The sequence below is a fragment of the Aythya fuligula genome, chromosome 16 (genome assembly GCF_009819795.1).
Source record: "Aythya fuligula isolate bAytFul2 chromosome 16, bAytFul2.pri, whole genome shotgun sequence".
NCBI lineage: Eukaryota > Metazoa > Chordata > Aves > Anseriformes > Anatidae > Aythya > Aythya fuligula.
Window position 1 is genome coordinate 4,647,531 of NC_045574.1, and position 16,150 is coordinate 4,663,680.

The following is a 16,150-nucleotide window of genomic DNA, read 5'->3' on the forward strand; positions in this document are numbered from 1 at the left end:
GATCTTAGAGGTCTTTTCCAACCTAGATGGTTCTGTGACTCTGTGGTGTCTCCTATGGCTGTAGCTCAGGACCCAAAAGTCACCGATCGCCTTGGAGCTCTCCTGGGCTGCAGCGTGCAGAGGTCGCTCCCGGTTGTCTCTTAAGCAAAAGAAGAAAACGTGAATTGCTCCAGCACGGCCGTGTGGAAATGATGGCTGTCATAAAGCCTCCTTTGGAAGGAGGCAGGGGGGAGAGCTGTGTGCTGCTGCTCCCTGCTGGATAAAGCCAGCAGGGCTGCTCCGCTGACACCGCTGCCTGGGGTTGTGCACAGGAGGTGCCTGCTCTGACCGCCCTCTCCTCTCTTCCTCCCTTGCAGTGTGCTACCTGCTGAAGAGCAACATCAGCCCCGACCTGTGCAACGAAGACGGACTGACCGCACTGCATCAGGTGAGGCACAGCACGGAGAGCGCTCCGTGCCTCATTTCCTCGCTCAGATAAAACAGGGAAGCTTTGCCACGTTGTGCTGGGAGCGGGCCGAGATAAAACCCGTCTCGTGCTGTACATGAGGCTTTGTTCCACGCTGGTAAGGGCTCAGGAATTGGGGCTGGGTTTCAGGCACCAGCAGCGACATTGCTCACACTCTATAATCTTTATGGGGCTGGGAGGTAAACTCTTACAGCTGGTTAACTCACCCTGAGACTATGGCAACCTTACAAGGTTTGGAAGGGGCTTAGATAAATGATGCCCAAGGTGTCTGAAGAGCTCTCCGCAGGCTGTGTGACTTCATGGTTGGTGTGAGGGGCAGCAGCAGATCTGTAGGAAAACACAGGGCTGCTGTCCTGGGGTGCCAGCCTGTGTCCTTCCTCAGAGCCTCCGTGCTGCCAGGGTTTTTTGTTCTTCCCACGACCCCATCCCCACCCCACCTCGTGAGCCCAGATGCTCAGTGCCAAAGCCTCAGGACAGTCCCCGTGGCAGTCCCGTGGGGCTCCCCGTGCCTGGCAGCCACCGCCTCCACCAAAAACAACAGCGTAGTTGTGGAGCTCGCTCCGAGGGTGGAACGGGGACACGCGGCTTTCTCTCCGTTTGTCCCCGCTGTAAATGCTCCCATTGACTTGGCATTTTGGATTCCTCTGCGAGTCGCTTTCTGTCTTTAAAGCTGGGTGGATGCTTGCTTGAAAAGGCAAAGCGGCTCCTCGAAGAGCAAAAGCTCCTGCCACCTCCTCTCCAAAGCGATGCTGTTCTGCACACAGAAACGCAGGCAGCTGGTGCTGCTGGCAGCCTCTGTGCTTCCACCACCAGCTGCTGGAGCTGTGAAAGGCTTTGCCCACTAAAGGATCAGTTTTTGTAAAGGTGCATTTGGGGGCTGAGGTGGAAGCTTTGACTTCACGAGAATTAATTGTATCCCTGAACAGAGAGGAGCTGCCAGACGGACACAAATGCCCATTGGCAGTGGCTTCCCGTGAAGGATGCGGCTTATGCTTCTGGGATAACTTGGCGGTCTGACAGGCATGATTTTAGCCTCACTTCCACATATAAATAGTAAACAGAAATAGAAATACACAAAGGGTCCTTGTCGCTTGGCTGCCAAGATGCTTGCTGTGGGTGTGCTTCGGCCCCTGTACAAGCCTCCACTGCAGCACTGGGCCACGAGACTCCAGCGTGGGCAGACCACAAACGGGCTTTCTGCACAAGGACCGATCTTATTTTAGTGTCCCACACGCACGTTCATATTAAAAATTGAGCACAAGGTGGGTCAAAGAGCAAATTCCACCTTCCCCAAAGGAAGCAGTCGAGGCCCCTCTTGGTGTGAGCGCATGGGGGATGCCAATTTTTCCAGGAAACGAAAGATGCCCCGTGAAGCACTTCATATTGTTGGGAATCCAGCTTGCATCTCTTCAGATAACTGTGGTAGGTAGCATGAGCTGCTTAGAAGTTTTTTATTCATCGCATGCCAGCGCGTGGGATTTTCCCTAAGAAAAGGGAATGTCAGCTTGTCAGCTCCTCCCTTGGTATGCAGCTGTGCTGCTTACCTTGAATTTCTGCTCTGTTTGCTCTTGAATATGGAAGAGCCAGTGAGGCAGCAGCTGTGTGCATATTTGCTGATGTTCCCCTCCTGCTCAAGCCCCAAACCAGAAGGCCCTGCAGAACACCAGTGACCCTCAGTCCACCATGTGGGTGTTCTGCACGGTGTCTTTCTGGCCTGGTTGTGTTGAACTTGGTGTTTGATGCTGTTGGCGAGGCTCGTTGTCAAATACCACAGCATAAAGTAGGTCCCCGTGTCCAGGTACCGTGGTACAACTGAGCAGGGGTGAGCCCTCATCTTCCCAAAGTAGAAAGCAAACCAAAACAATTTGTCTACATCTCTTCCTCACCAGTGCTGCATAGACAACTACGAAGAGATAGTCAAGCTTCTCCTCAACCACGGGGCCAACGTCAACGCCAAGGACAACGAGCTGTGGACTCCCTTGCACGCAGCAGCTACGTGTGGTCATATCAACCTGGTGAAGATCCTCATCCAGCAGTAGGTGGCTTCTTGTGTCTGCCCCTTTCTGCAAGTCTGAGTTAACCCGCAGCTTCTGCGGGTGGGCACTGGGGCTGCTTGGTACCTCTCGGTGGTGGTTACTGCCTGCTCACAGGCTGTTCGTGGGACTCCTTCCTGCATGGGGGATGAGGAGGTGGAGGAGGAAGAGCAGAAAGGTTGAGGAGATGCAATAAAATCCCAGGTGGCCTGGCTCAGTTTCAGGAAGCTGCTCAGGACTGGGCTGAAATTTGCCCATTTTGCCTTGTGTTCTGGTGTGTAGGTGCCTGTGTTTGTGCTCGTTGAACTGCGCTTGCTGGATGGGTAGGAATAGGAGCAGCCAGCACGACCTACTCTCAGGCTTTTAAACACAGCTTCAGATCTTCCAGCCACAGTCAGACACCGATGCAGGAGGACAGCAGATTCCTATGGCTTGAATAGTTGGCTGAACTTTTTGACCTGCCTTACTGGCTCTTAATTAGTGACCAGATAGCTGCTCGTAATGCGTTTGTTCCCCAGCTGTATGACACAGGGCGCTCGCCCTGGACCTTCCCCTTGCGTTTTCAAGGGCCACAAAGCTCGTGTCTTCCCTGGGCTTGTTGGCAAGGAGGAAGAGGAAGGATGCGTTTTGAGCCATACCACGTGCAGCTGTTAATGAGCACCTGCTGGAGCAGACAGTCCTGACTGCAAACGGAGGCCTCTCCTCCATTTGCCGGGGTGACGGTGGAGAGGGCAAAATGTGTTTTGGGGTTTTACCGTGCTGCTTTGCACAGCAGAGCCTGTCACCGCTCCCTGAGGGCCTCTTCTCCCCGCAGTGCTGCCATCTGGGACACTAGCATGGGAATTTTTGCCCTTCTTTCTTGACTTAAAATGAAGGAGGTGAGGCAGAGGATGCAGGCATGGTGTCATGCTCAGAAAGAGTCTTCCACTGGACTTTTGAGGAATGGGTGATGTGTTTGCTATGATGAAAGTTGTCCTTTGGAGCAGGTCTCACACACCAAATGGCTGGTTAAACACTGCCATGGAAGGCAGTGGTACTGGTGGTGGCACCTGGAGCCCTGGGAGACCATCAGAGGTGGCAGCCCACACGAGATGTTCAGTTCCTTGCTTTTTTGTTTGCTGATTAAACTAACACAGGAACACTGCAAGTGCGAATTTCAGTGCAGTTTGCTCTGCTCGGGCAGAGAGAGGGGGAAAAAAGTAAAGGAACAGGAATGTAAATGCAAATGGGCGTTGTCTGCCATCTTGCCAAGGTAGAGCAGAGGTCAGCTGAGGACTTCTTAACAGCTAGCTCAAATGGCAAAGCTCAGAAGGTGCAGGAAATTCTTTTACCATGTGAGAATATGAGGCTAGTGAACAATAAAACTGACTATTTTCATTCCAAATAGTACCTCCTGGAGGTGATACAAAGGCTTAGAGAAATGCTTTTGGAAGCATTCTCAGATGGAGAAATTCAGCAGTTGCCAGAAATTTGTATGGTTACTATTTTATTTTTTATTTTTGCTAGTGTGCCCTTGGTTAGGTGGAAGGCTCCCTCCACCACTCAGCCTCTATCTCCCACAACTTCTCCGGTCCTCGTGAACTTTTTGTTCAAGGGCTGCCAAGTGCCCAAATAACAAGCACCTGGTAGTTGCTTGGCTTTGATATCCAGAAATTCAGCAAATAAATCACTTCTATCCCTGAGAAGCTGCTGGTCTGTACAGTGCCAGGACAAGTGGTAGGTCCAGGAGAGGACAGGAACGGCTCAGTGGCTTGTGTCCCCCACAGCCCACAAAGGAGGGGCTGCCTTTCATCTGTTTTTGGAATTTGTCTTCTTCCCCACTCGTAGCTCCATGGCTTTGTTTTAAATCTAAATTCTCAAACAAATCTTGGTGACATTTGGGCAACTGTGAAACCCCCGCTGCTTTTTGCCAAACGTTATCCCAGTGTTTGGCACTGTCTGCTCTAGGATAATATGGGAATCCTTTCTCGTGTGACACCTTTTTCCCCTTGCAGTGGAGCAGACCTGCTGGCAGTAAACGCGGATGGCAACATGCCGTACGACCTCTGTGAAGACGAGCCAACCCTGGATGTCATCGAGACTTGCATGGCCTATCAGGGTAAGGAGGCCGAGAACATGTAGAATCCAAAAGGGGGCCAGTGTAGTACTTTAAATGACCTCCTCAGCTCTTGATTTGCCTCCTGAGAGAAGCAGAGAGCTGCTGCCTGGTGTAATGTTTTGGAACTGTTTAGTTTCTCTGATTCCTAAATTATGAAGTCCCCTCAGCCTCTGGAAAGAATGTGAGGCCATATCAACAAGGAATCATGAGTATAATTGTGCTCAATCAGTGGAGACAAAGATCCTTTCCGACTCTTCTCCTCAATTGGAATTTTAACAGGAATTACACAGGAAAAAATCAATGAGATGCGGGCTGCCCCGGAGCAGGTCATGATCTGTGACATTCATGACATACTTGCGACTGGACAAGACCTGAACAGGACTGATGCCCAGGGTGCTACGCTGGTGAGTGAAACTGCCGCGGCTTCGCTTCTGCCTTCCTTTAGCCTGCGGGTTATGAAACCTGCCCCGTGGCAGGAGGTTATACAAAATCAACACGTACAAGGAGGGAGGAAGCTGTCTGGATCTTTTCCTCCGTTTTAGTATCGTCACGTAGGAACAGACTCTGTCCATGAGTACAGCTGACATAACTTAGTGCCTAACCCTGAGCTTTCTGAAGCAAATCCCTTGTTGCTGTGACCTCCGCCACTTGCCCCACGGGTCAGGTCCTACGGTAAGGCTGCTGAGACCCTGTGTCGCATCTGACAGTGGTTGGTACCAGCAGTTTCCACAGAAAGGTTCAGAATATCCTGTGATGAGGATATAAATTTATACATATAATACTTGTTAAATGGCTTATATATTTAAAAAAAGAAACAGGTGTATTGGCTTCCCTTTCTGTATCACCCCCACCTTGCTCGTAGAGGGTCTAGCTGTGAAACTGCCTTCCAGTCCTGAAAACTGGTAACTGTTTTAACAACTCTCAGCATCAGATTCAAGCTCGCATTTGCTTGTCGGACTGCTTCTGAGCATTAACTGATACCTTGTTAAATCATACGACCTCTAGGGGAAATGACCCCGTGCCATCAAATTTATGTAGAAATTAATTCAACTGCCAGAAAGCATCAGACGTTATTTCCAGATGAGGTTTTAACTTCATGAGGTAGAATCCATGCGGAAAATTTTGAAAAGACGCTTTTGTGCTCCTTTTTAGCACAGCTGAAGTAGGATGAGCTCTGAATGAAGTTCATACCTTCAGAATGGCGTACAGGTCAATGGTGTGCTCAGAGAGGCAGCAGCAGACAGCAATTATGAAAATCCTCAGAGACATGAAGGGTCATGGTGGAGTACAGGAGATGATTATTCGTGTCTCCAAAGTGATGGGTATAGTTTGAGGCCAGTATCTGAAAAATCAGACTTCTTTAACTAGAAGTCGCCATGGATTTAAATGTTTCTGATTTTCAAATGGTGAAAGCAATCACAGAATGCATAGATGTGCACTTGCACAAAGGGAGTCTTGACTAAAGCATGCTGACCGTTTCATCAAAAAATCACATCCACAGCACTTAGTGGGGAAGAGGGGATGTTTTCTGGCATGAGGGATGTAGAGTTCACCTTAGCTGTTCTCCCTGGCAGGTTTGCATTTTGATGGTGCTGTTTGTGTGCTGATTGGGAAGCACTTAGGAGCCCTTGATTTAAAACTTGAAAACATTATGTGTTAAGCCATATATGTAAGAGATCTTAAGCACTGTTCAGCACTTTCCTCTCCAAGCAGAATTTCATGCAGGTAATGCTGAGTATCAGTAACAGGACCAACCTGCTTCTGACCTGATGGAATGCATCTACCAAATGCCCAACGTGTCTAAATCTGGAGTCAGACATCATCCAGGAAATTCCACTGAAGCTCAGTGTGAAAAAATGTTCATGGTCCTTGCTCTGTTCCTTGTCTCCTAGCTGCATATAGCCGCGGCCAACGGGTATCTGCATGCAGCTGAAGTCCTCCTTGACCAGGGGGCAAGCCTGGATGTTAAGGACTGGGACGGCTGGGAACCTCTTCATGCTGCAGCCTTCTGGGGACAGGTAAGGATTCTGTTGCAAAACTCGTGTATGAGGGTGATATTTCTTTCCGCCTGTACAAACAAGCAATCTGTACTAGGGCTGGACTTGCTGGATGGTGTCAGATGAGATCCACGGGGCTCCAAAAAGAAGCTCTTGCTGAGAAAGCTCAGTAAGAGAATGTCTGTGCAGTTGAATGGTGGGAACTATGCTTAACATCACACGTACCAGAAAAATGTGAGGCAAGTTGAGCAGGCATCCTATTGCTTCTTGTCATCTTCCAACTTTTCAGTTTGAGGTGGGAAACGATTTCCTAAAATACCTCTGCCAACTGGGTTTTCTTTCTGTTTCTTTAGATGCAGATGGCTGAGTTGCTTGTGTCCCATGGGGCTAGCTTGAGTGCCAGGACATCTTTGGATGAGATGCCAATAGGTGGGTTTACTAATCTTAAATAACGAGATCAAAGTCATTAAGAAAATCCTTTAGAAGCTTTTGCCTCTAAGCCTGCTGGAGTCTTCAGATGGTGTTTTCAGAAGCATTAACACTTCATTTTTCAGGTGTCTAGAATCAAAGTTATAGGGACTTTAACAGGGATTGAAGTTTTAAAGAGCCTGCTTTGTTACTCCTGAAAATGCTTCTTCCTGCTCAAAAAAAGAAGGGAGAATGAATTTCTCAAGCACCAAGCTTTTGTCTTGTCTGTCCACACTCATGTCATCTCTCTGTTCCTGTGCTTTGGAGTCTCCTTGCTCTTGCATCATGGTCTTAGACCTGGCTTACCCCACAGCAGCAGGGTTTGGTGTACCACTTCTAAAGCTGAGTGCAGCCCTAAAACTTGTGTGTCTCTCGTTCTGCCTTAATGCAGTGAAGTGCTGCGACCTATTAGGGTTGGAGAGGGAAGAGAAAACACACAAGTCCTGGAACAGATTGGAAGTAAAAATGCCAGTGTTAGCATCTGACCATGTCTATTATTATCTTGTGCCACGTTTTCTTTTGGCAAAATGTTTTCTGAGCATTAAGGTTTTGGCATGAAGTTTTTTTTAATTGCAAAATCTGTGCATCCTCATTTTTCTACAGGATTTTTTACAAGGATGGAAGTTCTCATCTTCTACCCTGACCTGCTCTGCCTTTGTCTAGTCTTAAATTCTGGAGACTTAAGTAAAAATGCTATAACCAGGGGAGGTGCAGTCTGGTAATTACAGAAATTTCTTTTCCTCATACCTTGAAGTGTTGAGACACTGGTCAATATTTCTTTCACCCCTTCACAGGTAAAGGCAGAATGTACTGCTAGAGATGGGATAAAACCTAGCTGAATAGCTGGATCACTGCAAAGCTGAGCCGCTGTCACACTGAGCAGCTCTTGTTTTCTGATCCCACTTAGGTGCCCAAACCGTTGTGCCTCCTGCAGTTTGTTTGGAGATGAACGTGTCTAAGCATATTTTTCTTAAATTTCCTTTCTCCTCCTCCTGGCATTTGGAGTTGTATATACTAGGAAAACGCAGGTAGTACCATGCTGTGAATGGTGCCATGTGTGAATGGTCTGACTAATGGCCTGGTTTGTGTGCCCCGTAGATCTCTGTGAGGAAGAGGAATTCAAAGTCTTACTTCTGGAGCTGAAACACAAGCACGACGTGATCATGAAGTCACAGATGAGGCACAAATCCTCCCTGAGCCGAAGGACCTCCAGCACCGGCAGCCGGGGGTGAGTGCCTTGTTCCCCGCAGGTCACCCAGCACCTTTGCTTGGCCCCCCAGGTGTGAGCACCCCGTGGGCAGCGTGCAGAGAGCGAGCCCGTCTGCCCTTTTGGAGCACACTCTGGAAGGCAGAAGCTGGCTGTCAGTGGAAGGCAGAGCTCCTCTGACGAGGGATTCCTTAGAGCTGCCCTGAACAGAGCCAGGTGGTGAGGATTTCCCCTGCTGGACCGCTGGATGTTGGGACTGAGAATCAGCGCTTCAGATGGATTAACATGAGCTTCTTGACAGTTTTAATGAGGAAGGCGGAGGGGAAGGGGAATGAAGAGCAATAAATTCTCATGGCCAAGATTCTGTGTTCAGACACTTTGCAAATGCCTTTATAAGACCTTTGCTAGACATCAAAGCAGTCCTGCAGACCACAGAACTCCCCCGTCTCACAGGTCTTTCCCTCTGTATTTACTCCCCTGGCCGCAGAGTAGATCCATCAGGTGAGCTGTGTGAGCTCTAACCCACATTTGCAGTACTACTTTAAAACTCCTTAAAATTCCTCCCACCTTTAATATCCACACTAGTGCCTTTGTCTGCTTTGCGTGGGTGCCAGGAAGCTAAATTCACGTTACTTTCCAGTGGGAGATGCCTTGAAGCACGAGGAGGAGGTGAGAGGAGTTAGAGGGTAAGATGTTCTGTATCCTGCTCACAGCTTTGATGCTCCTTCCCCATGTCCCGCAGGAAGGTGGTGAGGAGGGCCAGCCTGTCGGACCGAACAAACCTTTACAGGAAGGAGTGCGAGAAAGAGGCCATCGTCTGGCAGCAGCTGGGGGCTGCAGAAGAAGGAAGGAATTCGGGTCTCATTGGAGAAATAGGGGAGACTCGGCCTGACCAGGAGAACACAGACCCCGTAAGGAATCTCAGTTGTCTTAAAGAGTTTCAGAGGAGGGTGGGTAGTGCAGGCTCAATAGCAGTGGGTGCCCTGGGGTGGGACGTGGCTGGAAAATTTGTAAACATTTATTATTTATTTATTATTTATTATCCATCAGATTTAAGCAAAAGACCAAATTCTCACTTAGTATAAACAGGAATGTCTCACTACAGTGGAAAGGCTGTTTGGGATTTACAGCTGCTTAAATAGGTTTGAGATATGACCCTAGTGAACCAGAGTGTTCAGAAAAAATAGCAGTTAGTTATGACACATGCATTTCTCTGTAGAGCTAACAAACGGGTAATCACAAAGGAATTTCTATATTGCTTTGCAGTTACTTGTTTTTAATTGAGTTATTGTCATGTTCTATTCACATGCATGTCACTCAATCCATATTTCTTTTTCTGAGTCCTTCTGTGCTAACATTTCCGTGTTCCTGGCTGGGAGCAGCCCCTGGTTGGTGCTCACAGCATCATAGGCTCCTGTTGGTGGGTGAATTTGGTGTTTTTGCTGCAGTACCTCTGGCTGACAGACTGAGTGTGAGCTGGCTTAGGAAGTTGTCACAGGGATGAACTGTACGTGGAGAACAGGGGAAGACGCTCTTCTTTAATGTCTTCTTGTTACAGAATTCAGTGCTGGAGAACTCCTCCCTCCTTCCAGAGTTAGCAAACAAGAGCACCCAGTGTGACTCCGAAATCCCCCTGCAGAATGGACTCATGGCATCGGCCAGCACGTACCAGTACACCTTCTCCAACGGGGACATCTGGAGCATGCACGCAGACCCCGACGGCAGCCCGGGCCACGTGCTGCCCTACGGCAACCCCGGGCTCCCCGACACGCAGCAGTTCTGGGGCACCTACAAGGAGCACGGCCACCAGACGCTCTCGGAACTGAAGCGGCAGCGGGCTGCGGCCAAGCTCCTCAACCACCCCTTCCTCAGCACCCACTTTGGCAGCGGCATGGGAGGAGTTGCCGAAAACGGGGGCGAGGCCAAGTCGCACCTAATCGGATCCAGGACTTCTCCCTACAGCTCCAATGGGACCTCGGTGTATTACACGGTGTCCAGTGGTGAGCCACCCCTCTTGAAATTCAAAGCTCCCATGGAGGAAATGGAAGAGAAGGTGCATGGGTGCTGCAGAATTTCCTAGTCTCACCTACTACTCGCCCCAGAGGAAACGAGAAGCGGGTGGGCTGGTTGGATCTATCACTGTGGCCAGGTTGTTGGCATTCCATGGGGAGGATCTGGTTACGGACATCCTGACTGTGTCGCCTCGTTCATCTTGAATTGTACTTTACCCTGCCAATTACTTCCATTGAAGTTGAATGAGTAATGCAGGTGGAGCAAGGCTCCCAGGAGAGGAAGGGATATGCATCGGTATGATGTCAAAAGAGATGCCCATGTCTTTCCCCCTGGGGAAGAAAGTATGAGCTGCTTTCCCATCCTTGAGGAGTCATGGGATGGCTTGGAAAGAAGAAATGATCTGAATTAAAATATATTTGCATCTGAGTCTCTTGCTGCAAGCCACCACGCTTTTGGAGGGTGGCAGTCCAGACCTGAATTTTCATTCTTGGGTGATGCACGTGTCCTGGAGGGGCGGTTGGCCCCAACACAAGGTTTGCACGAGTGGACAGAGCTGTTTTCCCTGCAGCTGGATCCTGCATCTGTGGATGCTGCGCCTGCTTTAGGAAGTTTGCGAGGTGTTGTCTCCTTGCAGTGCCAGCTCACCATCAGAAACTGTGCGCTGCCTGGGTCCTGTTCTGCTCGTGTGAACTCATCATGCAGACTGCTGTCAGGGTTTAAGCAGAACTCTTCCTGGAACAGGCTTCACTCGACAGGCTTTAAAACCGGTGTTGCAATAAGGGGCCCTGGCAATAGAATTTTACTGCAATAAAATACTGACAAAGGTCTATATTGGGATAAGTAATTTAAAACACTTATTTGTACTATTTAGACTTTAATTTGTTTAAAACTGAAAAGACTTCTGCTGATCTCACTTTCCTGTTGATTCTGTTTACCCTGTATGCTCAACACAGATACTTGGGGCAGTGTGCTTTGTGTTCGGATTTTTCTGGATTTCCAGAACCACAGGGCTTGGAAGAGAAGAGGAGGGAAGGCTTGCCTGCACTAACCTAGAAAAATGTGAAAATGTTTCTAACCTCCCTAGATGTTACGACACTTGGGTTAACCTGCAGTCTTTGGCTGATGAATAACTGTTAAGTCATTGCTTTGGTAGTTGAATGCTGCAGCAGGACAGGAGACTTTTTGGCTTTTTCCTGCTCCCGTGATGAAATCATCACCATCAGTAGCTGTCAGAATGGGGCTGAACTGCCCCTGTGTGCCAGGGCACCCAGCACCACACCGTCCTCAGCAAAGCCTCTCTGCTGCACAGAGGTTGGCACAGCAACACCACCGCTTTGATGTAGTTCACGTAGCTCTGACGTACCTGAGAAACTCCTGCACGGTGTAACAGGGGGTTTTGGCCCTGCTGTTTCAGCAAGTCACGTTTCTTGTGTACTTGGGTGAGGCTGAAAGGAAAGTGCCCCGTGGGAGCCAGCTCCGAGGAACTGGCTACAGCTGAGCTAACAAGTTGCATCTGCAGAAAGATGTTCAAACCTTTTTCTGCACAGGGGCTGTCCCACAGATAACTATTTCTATGAGTATGTCATCTTGGGCAGCTGAAATCCCAGACTGCAAACACACCCGCTCAGGGCTCTGTAAGCCATCGGTGGGTTAAATCACGCTCGCAGCAGTGTAATTGTGCTTCAGCCGAGCAACAGAAAACACAGCTTCCACCCGTCATCGTTTTAGCTGGCAGCTGTTAGACATCAGTATTACACCTCACACATACGCTTCCCCTCTGGGAATCCCCACAGCCTTGCCTTTTTTTAGGCCATAAAAAGTTGGCTGAGGATGTCAGCGAGCATAAGCCACTACCCTCTGCTCCCCGGCAGCCAGAAGCATCCTTCGATCTCCACGTGCAGCGTTTTGGGCAGTGCCACGGAGGGAGGGAAGGCTCTCTCTGCTCCCAGCACAGCTGTGGCTGCGTGCCCTAGGTCTGGCCCCTCTCTGGGGCTGGCTGTGTCATGTCACAGGGCCACGGGCCTGTTTAGGAATGAATTGGGAAATGGCAGCAGTCGGTCTGCTTTTTTATTTATTTATCTATGTATTTTGCAGCCTCCCTTCAGTTAAGGGGTTCCTGTGTTTGTTCTGAAACAGAGAAGTTGGGCTTTTTCTGACACAGAGCCAGTAGCTTGTGCTGCCCTGTTTGTGGCTAATGTGCAGGCTTCAGCTGATCTCCCTCCGTCACTGGAATGCATAGTGTAAATATAAGACTAGAAAATACTCCTTGTGCTTAACCTTAAGGGAAATTATAAGACCATCCAGTAGGAAGAAGATGATTTAGTAACTGGACAGGCCATACAGCATCTGTGTGTAGTTAACAGGGGGTCTTCTGCTTACCTAGAGAAAATTTATCTGGGATTAAACCAAGCGTAGCCTGGGTGTTACTGAGCGGGGGAAGATGATCTTCCAGATGCCCCTGCTCTCCCATGGTGCTGGGATTGCCTCCTCACATCAAAACCCACGAGCATTCTGGACTCAGTATAGCAAATGTTGGTGCTGTTACTCACCAGGTAGTGAGTGGTGCAAGATTTGGCCCTGCTGATGCCTTCCCTCCTGGAGGCAGGAGGAGTGGGGCCGTTTTCCTTCTCAGAGGAATTTTGTGCTATGAGTGCACTGAACGCTGCATAGCCCCATGCACGTGAAAAGGAGGCAGCTGGATGCAATGGTGTTAAGTAGTTAGAGCCTTGCTCTCACTGGGAGCTACTGATACAGCAAAGCTGTAGGACGCCAGTGCACACTAGACAAATAGCGTTGAGTTCATTGGTACCTCACTTTGGTTATGTGTGAAGCCCCAGAAATTCATTATTCTAGCTGTGATTTGAGCAAAACAACAATTGATTTACTATCAGGAGAAAAAGACTACAGATTCTCGATTATAAAGCATCCCATTAATTGGACTTTGCGTTGCAATTGTAAAATTGGCCATAATACAGCTCTTGTGATGTTAGCACTGTAAGCTAGCACTCTCTGAAGTCAAGTGCTGTCTGATCAAATGTAATCAATTCTCATTCAGAGGAGAGAATTGGTAATTGATAAATATCCCAGGATTTGTTTCACAGCCAAGCCAAGTATTTATCTTCCACTGCACAGAATGCATCAGAGTGGGACTTGGGAAGACAGTTGAAGAGTGACCTAAAATGGATTCATGCTTTTGTATTGGTGACATTTCAGATGTAAGAGTCACTGCCCACGGGGCACTGGCAAATGAGCTCAGGGAAGGAGCTGATGATTTATGCTGCCTGAAGAGCTGTTGGGTGGAGGTCTGGGATGAGCGGTTCAGTACAGCGGGCATTCAGCCTGCTTCTAAAGTGCTGTAGAGACAAACAGGCTTTGGGGGGAGCAATAAAAACATAGATGTTCTTGTATGTGCATTGTAGGAGCCTACCTCTAGCAACAGGGCTTTTCATTGTTAAATTTAGCAATGTTACCATGGTGGTGCTCTCAAGTACCTGTGCATTTTAATAAGACCATCCCAGTGGAAAGCTCTTGAGTACATAGCAGAAGGCACCTTGGATAATTCAGTGGATCTTCATTTTGCTAAAAAGCTGTAGAAACTGTGAATCGTATTGTGACGGGCAAGATATCAAGCACTTGGCTTATTAGAGGAAGATCTGGGGGTTTTACACCGTGCTCAGTGACTCTAGGTTCTATAAAGCTCTACATGCAGATGGCAGGTCAGCTCAGAGTCCCACTTTCATCGGCTGTAAGCTGAAGGTTGTAGTTGGTGCAGGCTACGCAAAGATCTGAGAACACTGTGGTGTGCTGACAGGCCCGCTGTAGGCAAAGCTGCACGTGGGAGTAACTCTTCTGCTTGCAAAATCTTCCAAAAGTGCTAGTCGTAGTGTTTATAGCAAACTATCTAGTTAGTGAGAGCAGCTTTACTTCCCATGTTGAAAGACTTTAGATGCAAAAAAAGTATCTAAAAATCGTGTATCTGCTTTGCTGAACTCCACCAGGAAAGTCTCAGCAATGACATATTAGTTAAGGGCTCCAGTACCATTGCTGGGATCTGTTTGGCTTCAGACCTTCAGACCCGGGTCTGTACTTCATGTACCAAGTGATGCGATTTTATCTCAGTTAGCCTCACTTCTGTGGTGCTCCAGAATCTTAAAACCCTCCTGGTTTTGGTAAGAACTGACTCCAGCTGATGCGATTCTGCACCATCTTGTAGGCGTGGTTGGGGAATGACATGGTTGAGGAATTCCTGGTAGGGAAGAGAAGAGCATGGCAGGGCAATAGCAATAACAAATCAGTCCGATGTGCAGTGGAGGCAGTGGGTTCTCTAGTACCCTGAGCGAGTCTTATTTCATGGGGTTGCAGGTGAAAGCATTTATAATCTCCCAATGGCAGAACTTCTGTTCGGCGTCCTTTTGCTTTAATCTTGGACTTCTGTTTACCTAAATCATCTATGCTGAAACAAAATTGGCAATACCACGAAATAGGAATATCTTAACAGAGAAAGCAATAGCACTGGTCTGTAGTGAGCCACAGATTTACTGTTGTCTACCTGCCGGAAGGTGTCCTCCCTATGGCTGGATATTTCTGTGCCTTATCACACTTGCTGAAATGAATTTGGTTTCTGGTCTCTGGAACGTTTGCAGTGACTACGCTGTGCCGTTCTTTATTGCAAGAGGAAAGCAGTTCAGAGCATGTAGGATACTGAAATTTTCGTTCTTTCATTTCTCTCATGATCACCATTTCTAAACACAGGGAATGGAAACGATCAGGATCTTCATTCTAATTTAACAAATCTTGTTGGCCTATTCAGTTATAGCAGTTCTCCACAGAGTCCAGAAGATATTTGAGTAGCAAGGTCTAGCATCTTACCACAGAACAGTTAATATTTGGAATTTAGTTTAGTTTTGTCTGTGGCTGTACAACATAATTCATTGTTCCTGGTTGTTCTTCAGCTTTATTCTGCTGTTTTGGTGTTGGCCATGCTGGTAACGGACCTGGTAACGGACTTGTCAGTGGCCCCGCATGATTCGAATACCACTGGGTTCTTCAGGCAACATCTGCCATGGCAAAAATAGGGCCTGGAATATTTTGCTGTATTTCAACTGCAGAAGCTGTGGTAGAGGAGACAGTGCTCAAGAGACCTGTTCCAAATCTACACCAATACAATTGTCTCCACCTGACCGGGACATACGGGTTTTAAAATGGTGCAAATGCAGCCTTAGCATTGCCACCTCGGCACGTTCAGCCTGTGGATCGCGCTGTTGGCGTCGAGAGGGGACGAGGGAACTATGGCAGCGCCGGCAGCCCCTGTACGGCTGGGTGCGACCGCTGCGTGTACAGGAGGTGACACTCGATGGCACGCCTTCTGCAATAATTCCTAATTCCATCGATCAGTAGTAAAGGATGTACAAATAAAACTTGATGAAATGTATTTTATGTGAAAAAAAAAATAATGTAAGAACTGTATATTGTATTAGCAGCTTTGTGTATAAAATGGCATTTTGGCAATCAGAGTCTAATATATTTAAAACTTTTTTTTTTTTTTTTTAAAAAAAAGGATATTTGATATTGTATGGAACTGACTTTATTGCTACTGTAAGTATGAAGAGATGGTTTCTTAACATGTTGAAGCAATGCATAAAATCATAAATTGTATGTAAAACCCATGCCAAAAGGGTATGTCTGACAGTATTAGTACCTGACCTGTGTCTTTAATAGAGATTGAATTTTTTAATTTAAAAATTATATTAAATTTCTTTTAATAATACAGAAAAGCCCGCGGGTTTTCATTTATTTGGTTGACGGTGTGGGACTCTCCCTGAGTGACTCTGCCGCTCCTGTGGCTGTTACTGCCAGGAGGGGTAAATC

General features: G+C 48.0%; 1 protein-coding gene across 1 annotated transcript in view; it reads left to right on the top strand.

Moving 5' to 3' along the window:
* PPP1R16B (protein phosphatase 1 regulatory subunit 16B) overlaps positions 1-16,043 on the top strand; it is a 57,986-nt gene extending 41,943 nt beyond the window's left edge. Inside the window, exons 3-11 of the mRNA XM_032198244.1 lie at positions 357-427; positions 2,356-2,501; positions 4,494-4,597; positions 4,877-5,001; positions 6,490-6,615; positions 6,948-7,023; positions 8,161-8,290; positions 9,012-9,180; positions 9,828-16,043. Coding sequence (XP_032054135.1) covers positions 357-427; positions 2,356-2,501; positions 4,494-4,597; positions 4,877-5,001; positions 6,490-6,615; positions 6,948-7,023; positions 8,161-8,290; positions 9,012-9,180; positions 9,828-10,349 — 1,469 coding nt within the window. The 3' untranslated portion in view covers positions 10,350-16,043. The remainder of the gene's footprint in view (positions 1-356; positions 428-2,355; positions 2,502-4,493; positions 4,598-4,876; positions 5,002-6,489; positions 6,616-6,947; positions 7,024-8,160; positions 8,291-9,011; positions 9,181-9,827) is intronic.
* Positions 16,044-16,150: the final 107 nt, after the last annotated feature.